The 27,534-nt window shown below is 34.5% G+C and overlaps 1 protein-coding gene across 1 annotated transcript; it reads left to right on the top strand.

The window, feature by feature from the left end:
* Window positions 1–4: 4 nt before the first annotated feature.
* Window positions 5–27,534, top strand: LOC124533540 (peroxisomal acyl-coenzyme A oxidase 3). The gene is made up of 13 exons (XM_047108894.1): window positions 5–199; window positions 327–459; window positions 2,644–2,805; window positions 4,365–4,523; window positions 7,054–7,201; window positions 13,312–13,486; window positions 16,593–16,735; window positions 17,157–17,290; window positions 17,636–17,758; window positions 19,194–19,313; window positions 19,796–20,030; window positions 23,347–23,786; window positions 24,497–27,534. The coding sequence occupies exons 2-13, from the start codon at window positions 331–333 to the stop codon at window positions 24,590–24,592; spliced, it is 2,064 nt and encodes a 687-aa protein (XP_046964850.1). The 5' UTR covers window positions 5–199; window positions 327–330; the 3' UTR covers window positions 24,593–27,534.

Below are 27,534 nucleotides of genomic sequence, written 5' to 3'. Positions count from 1 at the left end.
AGACTGTTACTTTGACTGATAAACGCCCGCCGCCCGCGCTTCATTACAGGAGTGTATATTTTAGAACATACATAACAGGAAATATAAACTCCTATTAAAGCCTTTCTGCTCATAACATAACATTAGTCTTGTTTTAACCAGTGAGAGGGTTTGAAGCCCTTGAGTTCTTGAAGTGTAAACTTTTTTATTTTATATCAAGGTGAGGGTTTAAATGGTTCAGGCCTAATTTATAGTTTAAATAGTTTAAAAAACTGTGGTGGGCAAAGAGCGTTTGATTTATTAATCTCTTGAATCACAATTTATTTTAGTTATTTTTTTTCTTTTAGAATAATGGAAGACTTAAGTTTTATACCGGAACTCCCGAGCGGGCCCCTAGACGTATATAGGAATGGAGCTTCGTTCAACTGGAAGCGGCTTAAATTGGCCCTTGAAGGAGACATTGATTTATTGAAACTTAAGGTAAGACATGTTTTGTTTAGGAAATATATATATATCTATATTATTATATTTTAAATAATAATTAATTAAACATAATTATGACTTACGACATGATCTCGCACATGTCGTAATTATAAAAAAGCTGTCCATTTTATAATAAACAATATTTTACACTGAAATATTCAGTATCAACTTTTTATTTAGGGTTCTTATTGAAATAATTAAACAAGCAATTTTTTTAGAATATTGTAGTTTTTAAGATTTTTAGGGGTTATTTTTTAAAATCTTGAACAGTATAAATTGTAAAAAAAAAAGAGTAATAACAAAAATTATAAAATATTGCTGTTGTAGTAATGACTTTGAAGGAATACTCAAAAATATATTTTTGATAATTTTTTAAAGAATAAAGACAAGCTGATCGGTTACATATTAAAAAAAATATTTATAGGAACAACATTAATTGATTTTATATTTATTTATGTGTCGGTTAACTGACTGAATTATGTAGTGTATATATGGATCTATTACCTTATTTTATGAAGTATAAATAAGTTTATTAAGATTTTTTCGGGATACGAGATATATATTAAACAATATATAGTTAAAAAACTTTATTATATTTAAATAGGCTTTCGAAGCATATTTTAATCATCATTTTACTATATAATTTTAAAGATCTGGTGCAAGATGTAGATTCTATCGACAAGAACAGTCAAGAAACAGTAGTTCATCAATCCATATAATAAACACATAAAAATATTTTTTATTATGTCCTGTTTCAAAAAATAATATGACAAGTATAATTGACATATTATTTTACAGAATAATCTGCCTTATTTGTTTCAATAACAACTTATAATAGAGAAAATATTGTAGACCATATTTAAAGTTAACAATTTAAACCGTTAAAGATCTTTATTCAGTATTCAGTAGTTGGTATTGACTTTTTGAATGAATTAGAAAAAATATTAGAAAAAGTTTTATTTTTGGAATTATTCTATAAAAAGCAAGAATGTTCTACAAATTTCAAAAGTAAACCATGTCGAACTTAACTTATAATAGAGAAAATATCGTAGACCATATTTAAAGTTAACAATTTAAACCGTCAAAGATCTTTATTCCATATTCATTAGTTGGTATTGACTTTTTGAATGAATTAGAAAAAATATTAGAAAAAGTATTATTTTTGGAATTATTCTATAAGAAGCAAAAATGTTCTACAAATTTCAAAAGTAAACCATGTCAAACTTAAGTTATAAAAAGTAACATTTTATATTTATATGAAATGTGCATGATGAATGTATATGTGAGATAATTAGAGATTTTTTAACAATTCCGTTGGAATGTAGTCTAAAAAAATTTTAAGCCCAATGTTTTTAAGGTATAATAAAAAATAAATGTCATGTCAAAATTATCCTCAAAACAGTATTGTCTTAAAAAGTTACTTTTTAAGTTTATTTAAAAAAATCACAATTAAATTCTGCAGCTCGGAGTAAATTATACCTCCATATAAAAAATTTTGATAAGTACCTTGTTACATTACAAGAAAATTCAATTATTTAAAAAAAAACCAGACAATATTTACTTATTTTGTACTTATGATTATTATAGTGTATTTGTTAGATGTCAAAAAATGGGCATATATGTCCGATTCCAGGTCATAATTCCTATCCTAGCCCTAAGATGCTATGTGCAAAATTATTCAAACAATATCAAGTAATGTGGTGAAAATATACCCTTATCTTAGGGTATTTAGGATATCTTAGAATATTATTTTTCATTCAATATTCATGAGCAATAAAATGCAAATATTTACCCACTAAACATTTTGTATCAACTTCTTTAATTTATGCTAAATGCGATAAGTGTTTCTAAATTTGTGCTATAATATAATATTTACTTAATTAATATATATCTTTTTTTCCTTGGATATAAGATATGGTAATACAAATTATTATACACTGACATATTTTTTTTCTATAATCAAATTGTATTTTGTATTTTATTCAATTATTTAGTTTAATTTAAATATTTTTAGCATAAATGACGCCTAAACAAATATAAGCTACCAACCTATTGTTGTAAAAATCGCCATCCCCTCTAGCCAATAACCCAATTGTTGTGCCCTAATATACACAAGCAAAGAATAGCTTGGCTTAAAGAGTCTGGCATAAATAAAGTCTTGTTTTTTTTTTTTTTCAATAGTACAAAATATGGCGTACGCTAGAAAAGGATCCTCTTTTTGCTCATCATCCGGTTACACCTCCACTTGAAGAACAGAAGAGAATAACTCAGCTGCAGTTAAAGAAGATCAACGAATACAAATTCATTCCGAAGGAAATGTTCAACGCGAGCTATAGCAAACGGGTAAGTGATAATAAATTAAATGAGGATTTAAGGCCGCATATTGTTTTTTAATCAAATATCAAGTCAACTTCACAAAGAAGCGTTTTTGAATCGTCAATATTTAAAAAGCACCGTATCGGAAAGCAGCCTCTAACGAGAAGAAATAGTAAGAATCTAGCAATTGTTTTCATTAAAAGGAAATCTTATTTTTACATAACATGGAATTGCCCGTATTGATGATCTGTTGAGGTAAACGTATGATTGTGGGAATGACACACGAATGAAATCCCATACAACTTTAAGTCACACTGATATGATTCCTCAATTTGTTGTATATTTTGTTTATTAATCGGGTTTATAAGCTGTGGTTTCGCGCTCTTTTTTAAACAATACAAACTTAAAAAAGCGACTCAAATTTAACAAGATAGGTGCACGACGAAAATATTTTAAATTGTTTTTTTTTTTTTTTAATTTACGTTCCAATTTTAAATATTTCGTCCTACTCACAGCCTTTTTTTAGACCGATGTGAGCTTTTATTGAATAATTTAGACATTACGGAATTATTATTTTTGCTAAATTCATCGTTGCTAAAGTAAATTTATCCTAAATAATTTTGTAGTATAGAAGGAAAAGAAAATCATCAATCTTTTAATTTAAAAAAATATTTCCGAGTAAGGTTATAAACATGAAGTTCCCTTGTAATGAGTTTCTATTTGGTTCTCGGTCGCCATTTCCTTTTAAAAACTTTTACCAGTTACTGAACGGTATCACTAGCTAGACAGGTTCATGACTTTCTTGAGACACAAATTGTACGCAAGACTTAAAATAAACATAATTATTGTTTTGTAAACAATATTTTTATTACTAATAAAATGTTAGTTTTGACACATACGAGACTAATAGGGATGTCCATAATAGTCCAAACGCTCAATATCGTATCTGTGTTTCTCCGACTGTGTTTCTTTTTCGACATGTAGAATTAATTTATAGTGTTGAGCTATTTAGGCGATTTTATTACTTATTGTAAAACTATAGCTTTATAATATTATCAATATCTAATGTGAAGTTGAGCGGTGTCTCTTCCCAAGCGAATATAACCAGCAGCGAAATTACATTGCACATCTCTCATTTCCTTTAATTCTACTGTCAAATAGCAATATTTAATACTGTTTTATTCCGACTTTAATGTAAGTGATCCAATGTAACATGCACAAGAGATGTAACATCTTAGTTAGCAAGTCTAATTGCGAATGGGCGATGTAAGAAATAGTTAATATTTCTTAAAGTGCCAATATATGTGGTGTTGACCCACTTGATTTACATTGCACATCTCTCATTTACTTTAATTCTACCGTCAAATAGCAATATTTAATAATGTTGCATTTCGACTTGAATGTATGTGAGCCAATGTAACATGCGCAAGAGATATGTGACATCTTAGTTATAAGTTTAATTGCGCATGGGCGATGTAAGAAATGGTTAATATTTTCTAAAGCGCTAATATATGTGAGTGGTGACCATGTATCCATCCATCAATAAAAAAATGTATATATATTAAATTTTTTCTATTTTATTTTAGACACGAACAATAATGACAATAAACGAGGCGGTCCAGTCGCTAAATCCAAGTGTTTCCGTGAAGATGGCCATCGGTATATACCTGTTCTCGAACGCTCTCCTCTCGCTGGGTACAGAAAGACACTTGAAGTTCTACGAAGCGACGATAAAGCACAGAGAGGTAACTGTTTATCACTATCTATAGTGAAATGACGCATATATCGTGCTCTATATGTATTCAGTTTATATAATTCATGTTACTCGCTAATTAGAAAGATAATTTGCAAAATGATATTTTCAATTAAATGTATTTGGGACTATGTTCGATACATATCGATTATAAATTCATGTATTAGATATTTTTTAACTCTCTAATTTAATTTAGGTACTTATGATAACTTGTTATTAATTGATCATTAATGTATTAAGTTTTAGTAAGGGAGTATTGTGGGCTTAAATCCAATCGCTAGTATGTTAACAGATGCTATCATATTAAATAATACTTTACGATTCAATTCCTAAATACTTTTCGTTACTATTTCAATACGATTTTCGCATTGCAAAACGTCGTAAGTGCCAACGAAACATAACTAACCGATCTATACATACGATCCTTATATAGACAACGAATAAGAATAAACATTAATTCCGATATATAAGGATACAAATCAATAATTATTTGTAACCTTATATATAAGAGATATATAATAGGGAACTGTTCACAATCAAAGGAAAAAAATGTAATTAACTCATACGATAATTATATTACTGAACTAAAGACATGATTACGTTTTAGGGAAATTTGTTTTCATGTTTCCAAGACGTAGTCTCGTAGGGAAAACCGCAATTATCCTCAGGGATGTTGATTTCATTACAAATTAGATATATTTGTATGCAGGAAAATAACATATACAATTATAGTGTACATAGTTCACGCTCGCGTGTGTGATCCCCACCATCACAGTGATAGGTGTTAGTTAACTAGTGTCATTTGTATCCCTGACAATGCATACAAAATCTCATGATCATCGGTTTAGTAGTTAGACGAGGATTTATAATATATGAGGATAAGATGTTTGATAATGATTGATCCAAATCAAACAAAATTTCGTGTTTTTAATTCATCTCGTGTTCGGTGGTGAAGGAATACATCGTGACCTGCATGTGACTAATTTCAAAGAAATTCTGCAACATGTGTATGCCAACCAGCATTGGAGTATCGTGTGGAGATTTTGGAGAAACAGGCTGTTAATGTAATTTATGTAAATCAAACAGAAGTACCATCTATATTGATGGGTTTCTCTGTTAGATTGGTGAGTCAGCTTAATTATAGGTATGAAGGACATAACATTTTGTTCTTCATAATTGTAGCGTATAGATGTGAGGAACAGTTAATAGGTACTTTTTAACGATGCCAGTATCTATGGGTAGCTATGACCGTGACTCTGCGTTGACCTATTTGCTCGTTTGCTTTTTAAGTTACAAAGTAAAAAAATCGCTTTTCTTTATAGTCCCATTCGCTTGACCTTGTTCTGCGGAGAGGTCAGTGTTCTGCACAGAACATATTATAATGTATATTAGTGCCAGACACAAGTGCACTTTTCTTTTGCTCCAAGAGGGAAAAAAGATGATTAGGGAAGAAGCTTCAGCAGGGCCAATGGATTGACGTACTTTCGAAAGCACGAGAGTTTAATAACAAACTCTTTGACAGAAAACCCAATATTTTTATGTTCGCCCAAATCGCGGTTTGAACCTTATAAATAAGCCATTCTAAGCCACTAGACAAGAGATAAGCTCTTATTATATTAAAGATATACGTCCTAGGGGTTATAAATTTTTGCATAAATTCGACAAAAAAAAGTAGCAAAACTTCCTCTCTTACTTACTACCTGTTTGTAATTCACATTTGTTTTGATAATATCCATATACATATTTATGAAATAAGTGTACCTAATTTTCCTTTTTTCTTCGGTAACATTTTTTTTTACTTAACAAGGATTAATTGGATTGAGATTTGAGTGATAAGTCGCTTTGTAGGCATTAGGGCTTATCAATTTGCTAATTTCGATATCGTCTAATCCTAGAATTATATTAAAGAACGTTAAAATCATTTAATAAAGGATAATTTTTAACAGTCCCCGAAGATCATGCAAAGGTCATATCGTGATCAGAAACTCGCAACAAAATACATATACCAGATTCAAAATAGTGCACACACATAATGTTTATATCGAAGATTTGAAATGTAAACATTCCCGCCCAAACTGCAATAAAATTATTTTGGAGATTTACGTAAAATACATATGTAAAATATTTGTCATAATGACGCAACAATCAGCTGTTATGATTATGTTCCAAGAATTAACGAATCGAAATGAAACGAATAAATCTTTATTAGGGTAAGGTTTGAAGATTACTGGTATGACAGAGCCATACCCCTGTATAATATTGTTTAGGTATAGAACTCGTCGTTTTAAAAGATTTATTCTTAAATATTTATCTAAAATAATCACCGCGCTGGTTCGAAATGTAAATTCTATTGAAATTAACTGACTAACAAATTCCCGATTCTACTTTTACACTTGTTTATAAATATGAAATTTATCTATTAATTATCGTTCTAAACGTTTGTGGGGATTACGTTAGGTGTCGATAATTCAAAGGTTGGTGTAGCACAGAAGTGAGTCATTAGATAACTCTGACCTCCGCAGATATTAGCAAGCTTCGCGCTGACTGAGATCGCGCACGGGTCGGACGCGCGACTCATGCGCACGACGGCCACTTACGACGCCTCCACCAAGGAGTTCGTCGTGCACACGCCAGACTTCGAGGCGGCTAAATGCTGGGTTGGTAATCTAGGTAAAACTACGTGTGATTTTTTTTTAATTTATCTATTTATATATAATATAATATGAATCGAAATATACTGTATTCAAGAAAGCTTTTAGAAGCACTTTTGAATCGACATTTAAAAACGATTTTAAGTGAAACTCAGTAATTAACCTTTTTCAACATTTAAAAATACAGTCTTAATATTAGACAACATCACATACATTACTCTGAATCCAATGTAAGTAGTTATAATGTTATGGGAAATCAGAAGTAACGACGATACCACATTCCTTGTCTATGTTGTCTTGGGTCTGGCCCAAGATAACATTAACAACGAATGAACTTTTTCTATATCGACTCAGCCGAGAATCGAACCCGGGACATCGTAGTAGCGTACCCATGAAAACCGGTGCACTCGCTACTCGACCACGGAGATCATCAATATATTTGACGAGGCTATCATAATAACAAATGATGGAAGTTTTGATAAATTTTAGTTTTATGTTTTACTTTATGTTACCATTTATCTGACCTTGTGACCTTGAGGCCCTCTTTAAACACGTACAAAAAAATCCGATAAGCAAAGTTTGACTTACGATATAGTTTCGATATTTTAGACGATTCCGTAATACAACTTGATTGATATATAAATAAAGATAAATCAAATCTCTGCTCTAATGCTGAATTAACGTTATAATTATGTTATAATACAGTTAAATCTATATATACTTACATATCTATGACTTATATCATCACAAGATATCCGAAACTATATATGTTTATTGATTTTAATTTCTGCATAGTTACAACTTTCTCGATGTAGCAAGATCTTTGAAAATTTAACTTTTACGTAGTCGGGACGAACAGCTGTTAGTGTTTGTTATTACATTTAATAATTAAGTATTGATTCGATTTACTTCAGATAAACCATTTTAAACCTACCCTACCTATCTACCCGTGACCACGAACGCTGTAAAGTGCTCGAAACGTCGGGATGTCAAAAATAATTAATATACGCGATTCAAATCCGTTATAACTAGTTTTATTCCATTTTAAATCATTTGTCAAGCATAATATCTATCATGGTTAAGGTCAACCTGTAGGTACAGTTTTAGGTCAAACGTTAGATAATAGATTGCTTTGATTTTAACAATAAATTAGATAACCTTCACCTTAAAACGTTTCGATGAAACATTTTTGCTTTTATATTTGTTTCTATCAATATTAATAGTTCTTTGTAATGTAGACTCGTTGGTCTTATGGCTGACTTGTAAGTAGTAGAGCTTTGAAGTAATGAGTTTAAATCCCGGGTCGGGTAAAAAGCATGAACTTTACCTCATGGATTTTTTGGACCAGATATTTAAAGCTGGCTGGTAAAGATCATTGTTGAGTCTTCACTGTGTGACGATAAATCGTGTGTTTCTGCCGAGCAAATCTTTTATGTAGTAATTTGGTCAGTATTTACAGACTCGTATCTCGGAAATAATGTAAAGTTCTTCGTCCTTAGCCGAAATTCTTGATATCATATTGAATTTCCCGTTATATATTTTCCCATTGAATTAATTATGTATTATCATTTAAAATTCAAATCGCTGCAATTGTGTCTTTCAACTAATATTTGTTTAAATATTTAAATAACTTTAAAACCTTTGTGTAAAAGCTTTGCACGCAATGTTTAATTTATTTTGGTCGTGAGTGAGTATCTATGTACTATAGTATGTATGTGTGTTTACCCTTTGTATTTTAAAAACAGTAATTAGTAATACCAACTTCAAACTAAACTAATCCAATATCATAAAAAAAAATCATCAAGTACAAGAGAATATTATTAGTCCTAATTATTTCCTATAAATAGGTATTTAAGGGCGACATGTGAATAACAGAACAATGACTAACTAAGTTTAATTTTTTTTTTAATAATCATCTTTAAATAACAACAAAAACTAAGTGGCGTCGTGGGACGCTTGGTGGGAAGGAAGTTGTAGCTGTATATTATATATTAAATAAAAAATTTAAGAATAATTAAACCGTACAATTATCCTCAACGTTAAAAGAAATAAAGTCATAAAACCCCGTGGGAATTAAAACATTAACAAAAAATAAGTTTAAAAAAAATATGTTTTATCTGAGCTTGTGGTTTCACCCGCTCGTAATTTATAAGATTTTACATATAGCACCCCTCTCAAGGGGTGATTTAGAAAAAGCCCCAGGACTCAAAAATCTATATTTTATTTTTTATCAAAATCGGCTCAGGGGTTAAGTCCATTTAGATAAAAAAATTGTGTGAGGTAACAAACGGAATTACATTCGCTTTTATAATATTAGATAAGATAAAAAAACAAACACAATTGAATGAAAAAAAAATTACTGTCATTAAAAATCCTAAATTAATTAAGATACTAACAAAAAATATTTTTTTATAATATTCTATAAAAACGTTTAGAAAAACAGAGGAAAAAAGAGGAAGAGGAGGAGGTAGGGTTGCCAGGTCGTGAAACCTATCAGCCGGACAGTCCAGCTAGTTCCTCCGGACATTTATTTATTTATTTATTTAAGGTTCGTCAAGTTACAAATCAAATGGGTTGATACGTTACAATTATAATAAAGCTACGTAAATATTAACAATTTGTAACTTTGTGTAGACAAACAACACATGCATATACATTTAAGTGAGAAAGAAGCTAAAGAGTAATAAAGTTATACCATAAAATATGATTCGTATCTAATAGAAAAAAAAGAGAAAAACCGACATATGGGTATAAAAACCCTACATTATTACTTTTCTGATTATTACTATAACTGTTGCTAAATTCTAATTAAACATAAATAAAATCGAATATATGACGATTGCGGATAAATAAATAAAATATAAAACGCCTAAAAAACCGGACAAGCTGGACATCGGTTATCTTGGCCGGACACACAATCAAAAAGCCCAACTATTTAAATAATCGCGAAAATTTTAGACAACATTAAGCCCAAGTATGTCCGGCTTTATCAGCCTGGCAACCCTACCTGGAGGGGTTGTAGTGTTTTTTCTACACGTGACGTTTTCTGCCATTTAAGTATAGTGTAACATGTAGAAGAAATTCGTTTGAATAAAACGCTATCGCATCTATTATTGTTTTATGAGACATAGCGCATTATAAAACTGTGAATTTGTGGTTGTATGACGTCATCACGATCTGTATCACGGTTAAGGTCGTCGTTTCTCATTCCGTTTCACGTACTCACCGACGCTATTTATACAATATTTGTAGATTACGACTTTGTTTCAGTAGCTACTAACCTATAAAGAACGCGTACAGGATAATAAAATATTCGCTTACATTATTAGTATCGTGTAATAAGAGAATATCCCATTCCTTACGTCGCCAATGGTAAATAAAATATTATGTCCATTGTGCCTGTAGATACACTTTCTCACTCACCTTTCACACCGGAACGTAATGTCCATAATATAATGCTGTTTGCTAAAAGTATATCTGAATAGTTTGTGTTCCAATGCAGACGGGTGGGTCTGTTCAAATATGTAATATCTCGAAATAATTCCAAATTCAAAAATTTGAACGGTCATTTATATTTTTAAGAATATGTCATTTTTTTCTTTTTGATAGAAGTATTAGGCATTAACGCTTAAAAAGTGTAAGAACTAAACTGCTCTAAATTTTAAACTAATATTTACTTAATCTAATTTAAATAAACGATACTTATACTGACGTGGATTTGTCTTAATAAATAAGATCTACTATTTATTACTTTACGTAGTCTTTGCCCTTCATGTAGTTAACTCAGCTTGAGTAGCTTGTAACTATTTGATCACAAACAAAAAATATCATCAAATAAATGTTATATATAACAGGCACGTCGGAGTAATTATCTTAATAATGTTGAAAACCGTATCAAAATCGTAGTAGTGGTTTAGAAGGTATGCAACAGACGTACATATATATAAAAATAATGTTCTTTTCTATTGAATGATAATGCTATCCTAATCTTTATGAATTAAGAATCGCACGTTCAAATTTCGTATCGATTATTTGTATTTTTATCAAAGAATCGTGAGTTTTTTGTCACTACACCGATGGCATTAGGTGTATTTTATATTATTAATGCGATATCAATCTTAGGAAAGATATCTGACGATAAGGGATAAGACTTATATTCTATTCGTTTCCGCCTTACAATTTACCTTTGCACTCCTTAGACTTATTATAAAACCAAATTGTTACGTGTGCAATTTTCAAATAAACAAGATTTATTTTATGACCCGTTCTCCACAAGGTAGGATCCTAACCACTAGGCGATTATGGACTGAGAGCTGAGATGACCCAGTGGTTAGAACGCGTGCATCTTAACCGATGATTGCGGGTTCAAACCCTGGCAAGCACCACTGAACATTGATGTGGTTAATTTGTGTTTATAATACATCTTGTGCTCGGCGGTGAAGGAAAACATCGTGAACAAACTAAATTGGAACAGCGTGGTGGAATATCTTCAAGCCTTCTCCTCAAAGTGAGATGAGGCCTTAGCCCAGCAGTGGGATATTTACAGGCTTTTGATTTGGTTTTGATCCCAAAACGAAATCATTGACAAATGAAGGTTACATGATGTACAGACGTAACGAAATGTTTTTCACTAACAAAAACGAACATAAAGGCGATTCAATGGCCGTGAGTGACAATGGTCGGTCAGCAAGCGTGACCAATAATATTAGAATTCGTAACTTAAATTACTAAAATACCTGATACATAAATATGTATGACATTAAAAAAAAATCTGGCATGCTCACTCACTCAAGTCAAAGCTAAATCTATACTAATATTATAAATCTGAAAGTAACCCTGTCTGTCTGACGCTATTTAACTACTAAACCAATGAATGGGATTTGATGAAATTAGATGTGAAGAAAATTTGAACTACAAGGAAGGACAATTTTGCCATTGTTGCGAAACCGCGGACGGCAAACTAGTTGTTCAATTTTGACAATTAAGCCAATGGCAAAATTTCTATTTATAAATGTATATCATTATTAATAAATTCATAATTTGTTTTAATTTGATTTGAATGAAGACACAGATTAAGCAAGCAGACGTGACATAGGTAAAGTCGACACGTCTGCACCACACGAGGTGTCGATCAGACTGACATTTAGCCGCTTGTCCGCGTCGTTCGTTAGTTTTGACCAATTACGTACGATCTCTGATTACCGTATTAGTTTTTCTCAAACAGCTATTTATAGTAAATTAACGGTTCGTAAATTCACACAGCTGGTTTACGAAAACTAGTCGGCATTGAGGATGTAGTAACAATTGTTTTATGTGGCTTATTTGTGATGGTCACATTTTACTGTATTTTTTATATTTAAGGTAGACGGACAACGGCTATAGAGTCAGAAATATTAAACGTTTCTCACATCGAAATCAACCCTGTGAGCTAAGATGTTATGTCCTTTGTGCCTGTGATTACACTATAGCAACTACTAGCTTAGTACTGCCGTTTAATGGTAGGACGATGGGGGCAGGAGTCGAGATGGCCCAGTGGTTAGAACGCGTGCATCTTAACCGATGATTGCGGGTTCAAACCCAGGCAAGCAACGCTGTTTCATGTGCTTAATATGTCTTTATAATTCATCTCGTGATCTGCGGTGAAGGAAAACACCGTGACGAAACCTGCATGTGACAAATTTCGTAGAAATTCTGGCACATGTGTATTCCACCAACCCGCACAGCCGGAACAGCGTGATGGAATATGTTCCTAACGTTCTCAAAGGGAGAGGAAGCCTTTAGCCCAGCAGTGGGAATTTACAGGCTGTTGTTGATTGAGGCAAAAACATACAATAGTTGTAACTTCCCATCTATTGCTTAAATGTTATCTAATCTAAACTAATATTATAAATGTGTAAGCAATTCTATCTGTCTGTCTGCCGCTCTTTCACTGTCAAACCAATGAACCGAAATTTGCTTTGAAGCACCCTTGAACTCCAGCGAAAGACATAGGCTACTTTTCTTGCCTAACCTGATAATCCACCCATAAAACGCTAGCGAAGCCGCGGGTAACAACTAGTATATATTATATAATTGAAAAGTTTCCATGAATTCAGCTCTCTAAATAAATCTTTCTAATTCTACTTTCAGGTAGAACATGTACCCATACATTGCTGTTCGCGCAGTTGATCACACCTGATGGCACGAACCACGGGCTCCACGGGTTCGTGGTGCCTATCCGGAACCCGGACACCTTGGAAACGTATCCTGGTCTCACTGTCGGGGATATGGGGGAGAAGATTGGCGTCAATGGCATTGATAACGGGTGAGTTTTCCATGATGAGAACAGTTGACAACAGAGGACTTGTTTACTGTTAAAGATAAACTATAGGGTACTTAACCTGAAAATAGAGGTTTTGCGCAAACTTTTTTTGTATGACATAAGTAAGTGGACGAACAAATGGTCCATCTGAAGGTACCACTGCCCCTAGACAATTGCGCAGTTTGAAACAATTCATAACATCGCCAATGCGCTATCAACTTTGGGAACTAAGATGTTATGACCTCTATGCCTGTAGTAACACTCGATCACCATTCAAACCGAAACTTAATAAAACTGAGAAAATCTGATGAGTGGGTGGTACCTACCCAGACTACCTTTCACAAAGCCTTACTACCAAGTGAATTGTTTAGATTAACTATGTTTGCGGTACTATTGTACATCACAATATCTTCACGTTCTCATGGCTACAGTCTCTAAACCTCAACCCTGAAAGATGATCATTTAAATCAAATCAAAATAAACTTTATTCAAGTAGGCTTTTATAAGCAGTTTTGAATCGTCATTTAACAATTAAGTGAAGATACCACAGGTTCGGAAAGTAGATTCTACCGAGAAGAACCGGCAAAATCAGTAGTTACTCTTTTTTAACATTTAAAAAATGTTACATGTTACAAAGTCATATCAGTTAAATACAATTATTTAAATTAATATATCCTGCTTGGAAGTCAACAGGTATTAACTTCACGCTTTTTTATCACCTATAAAATCTTGTATCGAATAATATGCTTTTTCTACCAATGTATTTTTACATTTTTAAAGTTAGCTAACTGAACTAATTGTATAAGTAATATTTTGTTCGATTAACATTGACTATAAATATCTACCGTGACGCAAGGTAGAACACAATACTCGTATATCGCCGTATCTTATCGCTAATGGATTGTCACAATCTCAAAAATGTTATGATTCATAATCGATGTTTTCATGATAGCGAATAAATACGATAACGTTACACGCGTCCTTGACCCTCATTTAAGGATAACTTTTTCGATTTAAACTTTTTTTTTGTTTAAATATTATGTTAATTATATTAAATATATGCTAGGAGCTGAGATAGCCCAGTGGTTAGATCGCGTGCATCTTAACCGATGATTGCGGGTTGAAACCCAGGCAAGCACCTCTATATATATGTGCTTAATATGCTTAATTTGTGTTTATAATGCTATGTCTAATTTCATCGAAATTCTGCCACATGTGCATTCCACCAACCCGCATTGGAACAGCGTGGTGGAATATGTTCCAAACCCTCTCCTTAATGGACGAGGAGGCCTTATCTCAGCAGTGGGAAATGTACAGGCTGTTACTTACATTAAATATAATAATAGCCGAATCGAATACTCCAATGGAAATAAGAAAAATGATAAAAAAACCTTAGATTTACTTATTTAAAAGAAAGAAAGAAAGAAATGTTTAATAGGACACGAGACACAAAAAAAAAGAAGTACAACAAAAATAAAAATATGTAAACTAAAACTACTGACTAACTTAATCTAAAAAAAAACAATGATGACAAAACAATGATAATTAACGTGTCCTACAAGGTGTACCAGTGGGTATACAGCTTCCAAGTTGGGTTCTTATTAATCCTCAATGTTTGTGCTATTCTAGGTTAAGGATTAACATGGAAATAGGCTATTTGACTATGCGAAAAATAAATTGTAAATTATTGTAATCAGTATATATTATGACTTTGGAAATGGTTATTTACTAACGAAACTTGAAAATAATATTTAATTTATTCAAAAATCAATAAATAAAAATGCTTTTTTTCAAACGTTTGTCACGTGACACAAAACGCTCCTGATTGGCCGGTCTTATGATGAAGTAACTTTCTTTTAAACCTTGCTTTTCTACTATATGTACCACAGATTAAAATACAGCAAAGTGACGTCACCGACCCCATTGCAGTGCCATATTGTCAAAGTAGCGTTTTCGCGCGTTATTTAAATATGGAAATTTTAATATGATTTTTTTCGGCAAATATGTACTAAAAATAAAAAAATCAACTTTTACTGGGTTCCTTAATCTCTACTAAATAATATAAAATGGATTTTAAAAACCAGTCAAATAGCCTATTGTTACTAGTCTTCAAAATTTAATTGAGTTCTTTACCTCATCCGTATCATCTCATTCGTGTCATTTCTTCTCTATCCTACCCTATATTAGCAAAATAACCTGTTCGCTGTCGGCACAACTAAAAGCTATTAAACTAGGAATTATATTTGATACAAAAATAATCTATAGGAAATCGGTTGACTTCATTTGTGTGAATAAAATGCCAATACGATTTTTTTTGTTAATCAATGCGACTATAATGTTTTTATGATTCAAGGTCGTCGAGTAATTGATATTCCGATAATATATGACAACGCTAATTCGTAAAACATAATTAATTGCGTAAAAGCTAAAGGTCTCGTGTGTTATAAATCATTATAATTGTATCAATGATATTATATAAACATAAATTTTCTCGATTGATGTACATTTTAATTAAAATAAGATATTTCTCGTCAAATTACCTTTTCATAGATATGCGTGGAAATATTTAATTTTCAGATAATCGAATAAATATCGGACAGAGCGCACGGTTAATAATTTTGACGTAATAAAAGAGAATACAAACTCCAAATCGAATATCCGCTAGTAATGAACAATTTGAAATATTAATAATTATTTTTTAAACTTAATTTGTCATTAAAAAAATCACCATATTTTGCACTACCGGATATTGTATTCGCTTGTGACAGATACAAACATCTTAAGTAATGAAAAATAAATAATAATCTTTTTCCTTCCGTCTTAGCAGTTTTACGGGTTTTCCTTACTATATGTAACCAGTATTCCTTATTATATTTATAAAGTATGTTAAATTATCCTTTTAGTAAAACTGATTGAAATTTAATACTTACATCGTATCTAAAACTATTAAATGACTCAACTCAAGATAAATTAATAGAAAAGAAAAATACATTGATTACTAATTTAATTTAAACTGAAATCGACATGTATTACAGTTTTAAAACTTTTTTCTAGAAGAAATTTGTTTGCCGTTGTGAAATACTGATTATTATATATTTATTTGTTCCAGGTTCATAATGTTTAACAAGTACAGAATACCGCGCGAAAATCTTCTCAACAGAACAGCGGATGTCACCGAAGATGGCACATACGAGAGCTCCTTCTCGGAGCCGTCCAGGATACTCGGAGCGGCCTTGGAGAATTTATCAGCAGGTATTGTTATTTAACGTATTCATATTCCTTGAAAAATATTTCGAAGGTAAAAAAGCACTAAAAGTCATTCATTTTGACGACGACCTCCATGGTCGAGTGGTTTGTACACCGGTTTTCATGGGTACGCCACTCTGAGGTCCCGGGTTCGATTCCTGGCCGAGTCGATGTAGATTACCATTAGTTTTCTATTTTGTCTTGGGTCTGGGTGTTTCTGGTACCGTCGTTACTTCTGATTTCCATAACACAAGTGCTTCAGCTACTTACATTGGGATCAGAGTAATGTATGTGATGTTGTCTCATATTTATTTATTTATTTATTTTATTTTTATTTATTTTACGGTCAAAATATAAATCCGAATTAAGATTATAAGATCTAAAGCATCTCAGAATATATGATAATATAAGCCGGGTTTCGGGGCAGGGCGCATTGGCATCATGCAGGAGAGCTGCCAGTCGCTGGCCAGCGCCGTAAGCATTGCCGTGCGCTACGCCGCCACGCGCACGCAGTTCGGCGAGCGCGCACGCGAGACGCCGCTCATAGACTATCCGCTGCACGTGCGTACTCTAACACCCGTCACACACTTACACCATTCCTTCTCTAACTATGTCACTTTCATACCTAGACGCAATATCTTACTATACGGATTCCAATCGGAAGAAGTAAAGATATCAAACCTTAGATTTGCATTTTAGATCATTGCTAAAAGATCTCCTGTATGGCCTATAGAAAGTGCTCGATTGATATATCTTTCTTTATAATTTAAACTTAATTAAATAATCACTTTATACTATTTCATTTTACTTCCGGTAGCAACTTCGATGACATTGTAAATTATAATTCTTTAAATGCCACAATGAATACTATACATTATTATTATTTTGATATAATATTCCATATAGCAATGGCGCCTGTTCGGCCACGTCGCTGCGGCGGTTATCTACCGGTTGTATATCGGTAAATTTTCGTACGTTTACTTGAACATCGTGGAGAAATCCAACGCCGGACACCGGGTGGACAATTTGGTGAGTTTAACATTTGAATAAAGAATCGCTATTATTACAACAACAACAACAACAACAACAGCCTGTAAATTCCCACTGCTGGGCTAAAGGCCTCCTCTCCCTTGGAGAAGGTATGGAACATATTCCACCACGCTGTGACTTCCACGACGCTATTATTACACACTATCCAAAATTTGTATTCGCTTTTAATTTCGTAGTCTCTTGTTAGCAAGAATTGTTAAGTACTAAACTCATTCTCAGTTGATTTGATTGTGATTTTGTATTCACTTTTGTTGCTTCAAACTCAAATTCCTTTATTCAATGTCGTAGCATTACACTTACTTAGTGATACTGTCAAAGTAAACTTTAACACCTGTTCGGAAAAAGAAACCCTGACTTGAAAAGAATCTGCGAAAGAAACTGAACGGATCTTCTTTTAGTCAAATTAATTAAATATATATTGAATATGAATAGAAATAGCCAGGAGGCGATCGTTGCATTCTCAAGGTGTGCTATCAATCATAAACTCACTAATTTAGTTAGTAACCTTTCGCACAAAATCGTTCCTTAACAATTTGTTAAATTTGGCAAAAGAAGCATTTTAAACGCTTTCTGATATTGAACAATATTAGAGGTTTTTTGAGGAGGACCATTGTTTACATTGTCATACTTTACTGTTTCATATTACTTTTAATAAACAAAGAGGTGTAATTAGCAAACAATACTATATTATGTTTATTCCTAACAAGAAAGGGCATGTCATTTATGTATATGAGGAATAGAAATGGTCTGAGAATTGATCCTTGAGGGACCCCCAGAGCAACTGAGACCCCAGGAGACCTTGTCCCTTTTACGTCAAACCTCGGAAGTCTATTCCAGGTAAGAAGTCAAAAGGTCGAGCGCAAATTCTCTAATTCCGTAGTGCTGTAGTTTCTTGAGCAGAGTTCCACGTTGAACACAATCAAAAACTGTGGATAAGTCGCAGAAAATATCTAAGGCATTCTGCGGCCGCTCCTAGGTTTCATAGATAATTTTATGATCTCAATACCTGCGTCGGTAGTCCAAATTGTTTTCTATGAAGTAGAGTGTGTCTATTTTTTATTGATTGTGCCTTCAAGTTGGACTTAGTCAAATTTACTTTTGAGTCTTCTCAATAGCTTATATAGCTTGTTGTTGTTGTTGCAACATGTCAGCTTTAAAGTATTAGTATAAAATAAGGTTTACTTACTAATACTATTAACTTTAATTTTTGTGTTTCATACAATTTTTTCTTTTCTCCAATATCATATTATGACTATGATTATATTGGTTTTAGCGATAAGGCCGCCTATTGTACATTTTTCTTTTCTTTGTTTTTGTTTTACTCCTATTATTTTTGGTGTGCAATAAAGAGTATATAAATAAATAAATAAATAAATGATTGTAAGTTTCAAATGGTTATACAATTCGCGTGTAGAGCGAGGCTGTGTCAGAGATTCACGCCATGGTGTCGAGTAGCAAGCCGCTGCTGACGTGGGGCGCGCTGCGGGCCGCGCAACAGGCGCGCGAGGCCTGCGGCGGACACGGGTATCTCAAGGTACTAAACTTACCACGAGCTCGATTTAATGATTCCAACTACTATTATAAAGGCGAAAGTTTGTATGTATGGATGTTTGTTACTCTTTCACGTAAAAACAACTGAATGGATTCGAATGAAACTTTACCACAATATAGCTTATACATCAGAATAACACATAGGCTACAATTTTTGAGGTTTCCAATGTGAGGTCGTAAAAAAACACATTTTTTGCGCTTACATTGCAAACGCTGACTGAATCCTACAAGATAGATCAAAACAATGTACTACAGTATTGTACAACTTAAAAAGGTCTACAAAAAAGTCCATGATGGTATATGTTTATCTCTTAGGAATAACCCACAATAACAATTTTTTTATCCTTTACTTTGTACGAGAAATAATGACTTATTTACGAAGCGATTACTAGACTAGACGGGACGAACCTGAAGTCGCGGGCAAAAGCTAGTACGTGATAGTTATTTTAATGCCCCCCCTCGCAGTGCTCCAACCTGGGCGACATCCGCAGCAACCACGAGCCCACGGTGACGTACGAGGGCGACAACAACGTGCTGTCGCAGCAGGCCGGCAACTGGCTGCTGCGACAGTACGAGGCTGCGCGCGCGGGCGCCGACGTGGACTCGCCGCTCGCCTCCGTGGCCTTCCTGCGCGACCTGCCGCGCATGCGCGCAGCCGCCTTCCGCGCCACTACCACCGACGAACTCAAGAACCCCGACTGTGAGACCCCTTGCTAGCTATATTCACTATCGATACTAATCTAAACCTAACTCAGTGGTAGCCCGGCTGGGTAAGTACCACCCACTCATGAGATATTCTGCCGCCAAGCAGCAGTCCCAGCTATTATTTTAATACCAGTTTAACCACAGACGCAAGAGATATAACAAATTATTTCCTAACTTTGGTAACGCATTGCCGAAATAAAGGATGGTTAATATTTCTAACAGTGCTAATGTCAGTGAGTGGTGGTGACCACTTAACATCCTGTTGTTAAGTGGTCACCACGCCAAGTGCCACCTGTGGCACATTTGCCAATCTGCTTACCTTATAAAAACAAAGAGGCAACCCATATATATATAATTTTACAAGGAACAGAAAGTTACATAACGAATTCTTCTAAATATCGTTGCTATTTTGGTTTATATAAATGTTAGATTAATATTCACGCGTCGCATCGCAAGGGTTGAGGCGAAAATTTAAAGCGGCTTGGCGTTTTGAGTCAATCAAGGGAACTAAGTGCTCTTCGTTTTCTAGAAACCAGTCGTAAGATTTTATCTTTTGATACCCAAACACTTTTCCTGCAGTGTCAGTCAGAAGAGACTTCAGTTTTTCCCATTCGACTTGCGCTGATGCCGTACTGTCCCAAGTTGCAACTTCTTCACGGACAAGTCTCCCAAAAGATTCCACTACCTCCATGTCACGAGTCTTAAAAAGATTTATCTTTTTTCGACCGAGCGGCTTGGAAGAATGGACTCTCCTGGGGACAAGTCGAACTTTAGTAGCAACGAGACTGTGATCGGTGTCGCAATCGGCACTGTGAAACGCCCGCGTGTGGAGCGTTTCCCGCAGGTCCCTCCTTCTTGACAGAGCAAGGTCTAATTGGTGCCAGTGTTTAGATCGAGGATGTATCCACGAGACTTTCCGCATCATTTTGCCTTTAAAAAAGGTGTTGGTGACACACAGCTGGTGCTTTGAGCAAAACTCCAACAATCGTTGCCCGTTGTCGTTTAGCTTACCTATGCCGTTTGCACCGAGGCATTCAGGCCAGGCTGATGTGTCCTGACCGACGCGAGCATTAAAATCACCCAAAATGTGCAGTCTGTCAGTTGGATTTACCCTACGTACTGTCTCTTCGAGCTGGTCATAGAATTGGTCCTTGGTCTCTGGTTTTGAATTAAGCGTTGGTGCGTAAGCGGAAATTAGAGTGACACGAAGGCAAAAGCCGCACTCCAGCGCAGCACGCGCTTTTTTGCAAATGCGTATTGGACGGAGCTTTGCCAAAGCATCCAAGCGTGCGCAAGCGCGGGGGATACTGGCGGGGTTTACGCAGGCATCAAAAGAGCTCTTGGACCTACACCAAAAAAGACGGCACCTCTCAAAGAAATCGACGGTTCTGTTATAACAGACAGCACTCGTCAGATGGCAAGATGGGTAGAACATTACAAGGTTCTCTACTCGTGCCCAGTGGACATTAAGCCAGATGCGGTGGAGCTTGTCCCGAAACTGGCATCTTGGCACGAGCTAGACGCCGCACCCACCGTAGAGGAACTTTATCTGGCCGTCAAGCAGCTCAAATGCGGAAAGAGTCCTGGTAAAGACGATGTTGTCACCGAAGTCGTCAAGCTTGAGTGCCTCTTGCCCATCCTCCACAACCACCTGGCTAAGTGTTGGGAAGAAAACTACGTCCCTCAGGATATGCGAGATGCTAACATTGTCACTCTTTATAAAGGCAAAGGCGACCGCGGCGACTGCAACTGTTACCGCGGAATATCTCTTCTTAGCATCGTCGGTAAGGCCTTTGCTAGGGCCATTTTAGGCAAACTACAAAGGCTCGCCGATCGCGTATACCCTGAGGCACAATGTGGTTTTAGGTACCAACGGTCAACTGTCGACATGATATTTTCACTCAGACAGCTACAAGAGAAGTGTAGGGAGCAACATACACCCCTAGTCGTTGCATTTGTAGACCTAAATAAGGCCTTTGACTCCGTGAGCAGAGAGGGGTTATACTCGGTTCTTGTCAGAATTGGATGCCCCCCGAAACTCCTAAGGATAGTGCAATCGTTCCACGAAGGTATGGAAGTCACAGTCCTGCACAATGGCAACATATCTACGCCATTTGACGTACGCTGTGGCGTTCGTCAAGGTTGTGTACTGGCCCCTACCTTGTTCGGAATATTCTTCTCGGTGCTTCTGAAGGTTGCTTTTGGGGATGAACAGCAGGGCGTCCACTTACACACGCGAACTGATGGTAAGCTGTACAACATCTCAATGCTCAAGTCCAAACGCTACAGGGAGGACCTATTTGTAGATAGTCTTCTCTTCGCTGACGACGCTGCCTTTGTTGCTCATGACCAGGCTCAACTCCAGAACCTAATAGACAAATTTGCCAGAGCTTGCCACCTTTTTTCAATGTCCATAAATTGTAAGAAGACCGTTATTTTAGCGCAAGGATGTTTAGAACAACCAGTCATCTTGCTTAACGACGAACCTCTGCAGGTGGTTAACAAATTTTGCTACCTTGGGTCGCAATTGTCGAGCAATCTCTCGCTTGATGCAGAGATCGACTCCCGCATCGGCAAAGCAGCCTCCACGTTCGGGAGGCTCCGTTCAAGGGCTTGGGACAACAGACACCTTACGGTAAAAACGAAAATGCTTGTTTACCAATCATGTGTCCTAAGCACACTCTTGTATGGAGCAGAAACGTGGACAACGTACGCAAAACAAGAACGCCGACTGAACACATTTCACTTGCGCTGTCTTCGAAACATTCTGGGCATCACGTGGAAGGATCGAGTGACAAACGAGTCTGTCCTAGGCGAGGCACAACTGCATAGCATCACGGCCATTCTAAAAAAAAAACGGTTACGGTGGCTGGGACACGTGCATCGAATGGAGCACATTCGTCTGCCAAGGCAAATACTGCTGGGACAGGTTGCGGATGCGAAAAGGTCTGTTGGGCGGCCTATGCTCCGTTACAAAGATTGCGCTAAGCGTGATATGGTTGCGTTTAACATCCCTAGCAGCCGATGGGAGGAACTGGTCGAGGACCGTGCCAAGTGGCGACGCCTTATTCACGCAGGTCAATCAAAGCATGACGATGCCTGGTTTAAAGTTCTTAAGGAAAAACGCGTTAGGCGTCATGAGCGGGCTTCAAACCCCCGCCCACCCGGGGGCGCATACACTTGTCGGGAGTGCGGCCGAAGGATCCTCTCTCGCATTGGTCTCTTTAGTCATGAACGCAAGTGCTGCTTAAATCATCTGTCATAGATGCAGAGGCCTATATATAGATTAATATTATAATATTTGTCCACAGTTATAATTTCGACCTACAAGTGGCTTCTGTGCTGGTTATTGAAGTACACTCACGAAAAGAACGAGGCAGAACTCGCCAAGGGGCTCACCAAAGTCCAGGCGAGGAACAACTGTCAGGTGTACCGGTGGAAAAATCTCACCAAAGTGTACGCGGAGTATCTCACGCTGATATTCTCATTAGAAGCCATAGAAACGAAAGAGAAGGAATTGCAGCCGGTGCTGATGAAACTATTCTGTCTGTATGGTCTGTGGTGCCTCGATGATAACTTGGTGGAGTTGTACCAGGGGGGATTCTCCAAGGGGGAGGAAATGGCGAGATTAATAAGGGATGCGCTGTTGGAACTCTGTTCGGAAGTGAAGGGAGATATCGTTAGTGTAGTGGACTCGCTTGCGCCGACGGACTTCGTTCTCAACTCCGCTTTGGGAAAAAGTGATGGAAAAGTAAGTTATGACATGACATACTTAATACACATTAGTAAGATATCTAAGACATTGCCTGTTTAATTTCACGAGTGTAAGTAATAAAGTATCTTTGGCCGTCTGTCCTCTGCTAAACCGATTTTGATTCAATTTTATGTGATTGACTAAATTTGATATGCCGAGATGGCCCCGTGGTTAGAACGCTCGCATCTTAATACATTTTTTATTCATGTGCTTAATATGTGTTTACAATTTATCTCGTGCTCGGCTATGAAGAAAAACATCATAAGGAAATTAGACACATGCTAGTGTCCAATTTTATAGAAATTCTACAACGTGTGTAAATATTAACTTTGTAATATTATATTTCGATTACCTCAGTGGTCGAGTGGTTACTTTTCACGAGTACGCCACTCCAAGGCACAGACGATTCCCGGCTGAATCGATACAGGAAAAGTTAATTAGTTTTCTATGTTGTCTTGGGTCTGGGTGTTTGTGGTACCGCTGGTACTACTGATTTTCCATAGTCGTTAATTCTGCTTTTCCACAGTCCAAGTACTTTAGCAACTTACATAGGAATCAGAATAATGTATGTAATGTTGTCCAACACCATAATGCAACTCGTTTGATTACTTTCAGTTGTAACTAAGCTACTTTAGGTACTTTCATAGGAATCAGAATGTATGTGATGTTGGCCAACACCATAATGCAACGTGTTTGAATACTTTCAGTTGTACCAGAATCTCCAGAAAGCATTCTTCAGTCAGCCCGGTGTCTTCGAGCGAACGCCGTGGTGGCGGGATGTCGTACCTTCCTCTAAACTGTAAGGATAATGTATATAGAACCGTAGATTTTGGACACAAAAATTATATTGTATAGAGAAAAAGAAACTATTTTTCCCCTGTATCTTTATTACTAGATGCAAAGATTAATTTGATTTATTTTTTATATCATATTTATACTTTACCGAAGGTATGTTATTTTTTATATTAGATTATTTTTTTATTATCTCGAAGTTTTTTTTGTATGAATTTTTTTTTTTAATTTGAGAATCTTTCATTTACATAATTAGAAGTGCAAAGTGAAAAGGCATAAGTGCCAAAAATGATATTTTGGAAAATATGTTTAAAGATTAAGTTAATAATTGTCCCGTAAGTATTGTTTTGGCGGTTTAGCCTTTCTTACTCTCCAGTGACGATAGGATGCTGTGGCGTAGTACTTTAGACGTACTTTTTAACACATTCTAATAACATATCATGTAGAAATTTAATGATATGTCAAGTGTATGTCTTATTCTTATTGAATGTCTCATAAACAAAAAATTTAAACTATTTTAAAATTTGGCATAATGGTATGAAAAAACACACTCTATTTTACTAAAGGCCAAAGTTGTAAAGTAATAATAAAATTTGAGTCATGTAAGTTTTCAATGTGTATTTTAAGTGTTATTCCATGAAGCTCGCTGCGATTATTTTTATTTCTTAAGTTTTCTGGTTTAAGCCTACCAAAAACAGTTGATAGGTTATAAGAAACTTGGTCATTATCGTTAAAAAACATGACAATGAAACCAGCGCCATACATTCATTACCATATTCCGTGTTGCCAGCTACTGTAGAAGAATTCTAGCGCAAAATTGGAAATATTTTCATCACATATATTGGGTAGCGTTAAAAATGAAAGTTTTCCAAAAAATCTTAAGTATATAAACAAACATGAAATTTATCTATTTTTTATTACTTACAATCGACGTCACAAATAACATTATTATGTTCATCATATCAGCCATAAATTACATCACATATGAATGTGGATTATGATACACCGAATGTATGGTGTGTTTGATAAGATGGTTGCAAGCTGTGATGTGAAACTTATAATAAAATACAATAAAGTTGCCAAATACTGGAAAATTAATATTAAATCATAGTGTTGAACACATAAAAATATTCTATTAAATTAATAATAAATTTATATTGAAATATTTTATTTGAAATTGTAATGTCATTAATGTAATTATAATGAATTGTGTTGGAGGATGTTGTGTGGAGTCTTTTGTATATGTCTTTGTGCGATGCTATTTATGGCTGATCTGTTTGAGTGAGATTTAAATGTATCTCATTAATCGAATATCAACTAATAGGTTTCATTATATTCATATATATTCAAATGTTACCGTTCTAGAGTATTAAGTTAAACTTATGCCGTTTAAATGTATCAGAGATAGTGAATTACATTTAGTAGAGTAACAAATATCATCTCTTGTTCTATATTTAAACTATAATTTTAGTATTGTAAGGCTGTGGTAGGACATGCTAGATTTTCTATACAATCTCTACAACTTTTGTTGTTTAGTTCCTCATGTAGAAACTTTGTGAAGGGATGGAAACATTAAAATCTATATTTTTAAACAATACAATTATGAGGTGGGGGTATTAATTTAAACACGTGCAAAGAGGTTCTTTTAAGAAAAAGTTCGTTAATAATAATTATATAAAGCCAGGATTACATTGTGGTTATGAGGGGATTTTAAATAATACTTTTTGGTTATTTAAATTCAATCAAAGGCCATTATCTCAAGTGATAAATGATGTTCCAATATATCCTGTGATCTGTGAACAGTGAGCTCATATATTCTCTTCACTAGAATTTTGAACAGTTACTACAAAACAGACCACTTAGTTTTCTTTTTAAATTAAATTATTCAAAGAATATAAAAGTTACTAAATAATGTGAATATTATATACATTTCATGTCTCATTGTTCGATATTCATTGCATTTAAAATATTTTTAATAGAATAAAGTTAAAGGTTGGGTGTAGTGAAGTTAAGTTGTACACGGAATTGTATGAAAAAGTAATATATACAACCTCCTTTCAACTTCATACACACAGGGTACAAAACAATATTATTGTATTTTTACAAATGTGGTATTTATTCGCATCGCGTTAAGGGGGAGTATTGCATGTTACTTCTCACTCTACCCTCGCGTTATGACAGTTGATGCGTGTTTTAAATAAAATTTAAAGGAATGAATTCTATGCTGTGCCCATTTCTATATGATTACTTTAAACGGTTGCAAATAATTCTATTATTACTGTATAAGAATTATATGTAGGTAGAAAAATATTTCAAATTATGTTAATATTAAATAGCCAAATATAAACAATACAACTTAGTAGAATTTATTTAAGTAAAGGGTCCGTTTCAGTGCTTTTGATGCAAGTCAAACATAAGCCTCACTCGCGTTTTGTTATTCTATAGTATCCTTATACAAATTATTTGTTTTACAGATGTTATAGTTTATGTTGCTCTAGCATTATTGATTCTGAATATCATTATTATTATAATTTATTTCAAAATGTTGTGTTCAATTAAATATGTCTTATAATTTTACTATGATCAATGTTTTTGTGTTAATTTGAAAAGTGCAAAATGGTAACGGGCCCGTTGTTGTTATAATATATTGTTGATTTATTAATATGTCATTTATTAGTCGATAAATAAATATTACATTCATATAGAATAAAATTAAAATTTAATCGATTTCAAATATATTTTTTAATTCGAATTGTATAAATATATCTATAAGAATATATTATACGTCTATACAATAACATATTATTTTAATTTTATATCGTTATATGTTTCTTTGTAGCGATAAACACTCGAAAGTGCCTTCCTCTGTGTGAAATTTGATTATGAGTTGTTATTATAGATGTAATTATTGTTCTAGAAGCATTGACTTCGGAAATAAATGTCTTAAATAATA

The sequence above is a fragment of the Vanessa cardui genome, chromosome 11 (genome assembly GCF_905220365.1).
Source record: "Vanessa cardui chromosome 11, ilVanCard2.1, whole genome shotgun sequence".
Classification (NCBI taxonomy): Eukaryota; Metazoa; Arthropoda; class Insecta; order Lepidoptera; family Nymphalidae; genus Vanessa; species Vanessa cardui.
Note: the sequence above shows the minus strand (reverse complement) of the source record. Positions and strands in the feature narration are given on the sequence as shown.

Excerpts from the sequence above, each read along its gene's own strand:
- LOC124533540 (XM_047108894.1), top strand. The coding sequence starts at position 331 with ATGGAAGACTTAAGTTTTATACCGGAACTCCCGAGCGGGCCCCTAGAC. Across the intron at positions 17,759-19,193 it reads GACACCGGGTGGACAATTTG|AGCGAGGCTGTGTCAGAGAT; the intron begins GTGAGTTTAACA and ends ATTCGCGTGTAG. Across the intron at positions 20,031-23,346 it reads CGAACTCAAGAACCCCGACT|TTATAATTTCGACCTACAAG; the intron begins GTGAGACCCCTT and ends ATTTGTCCACAG.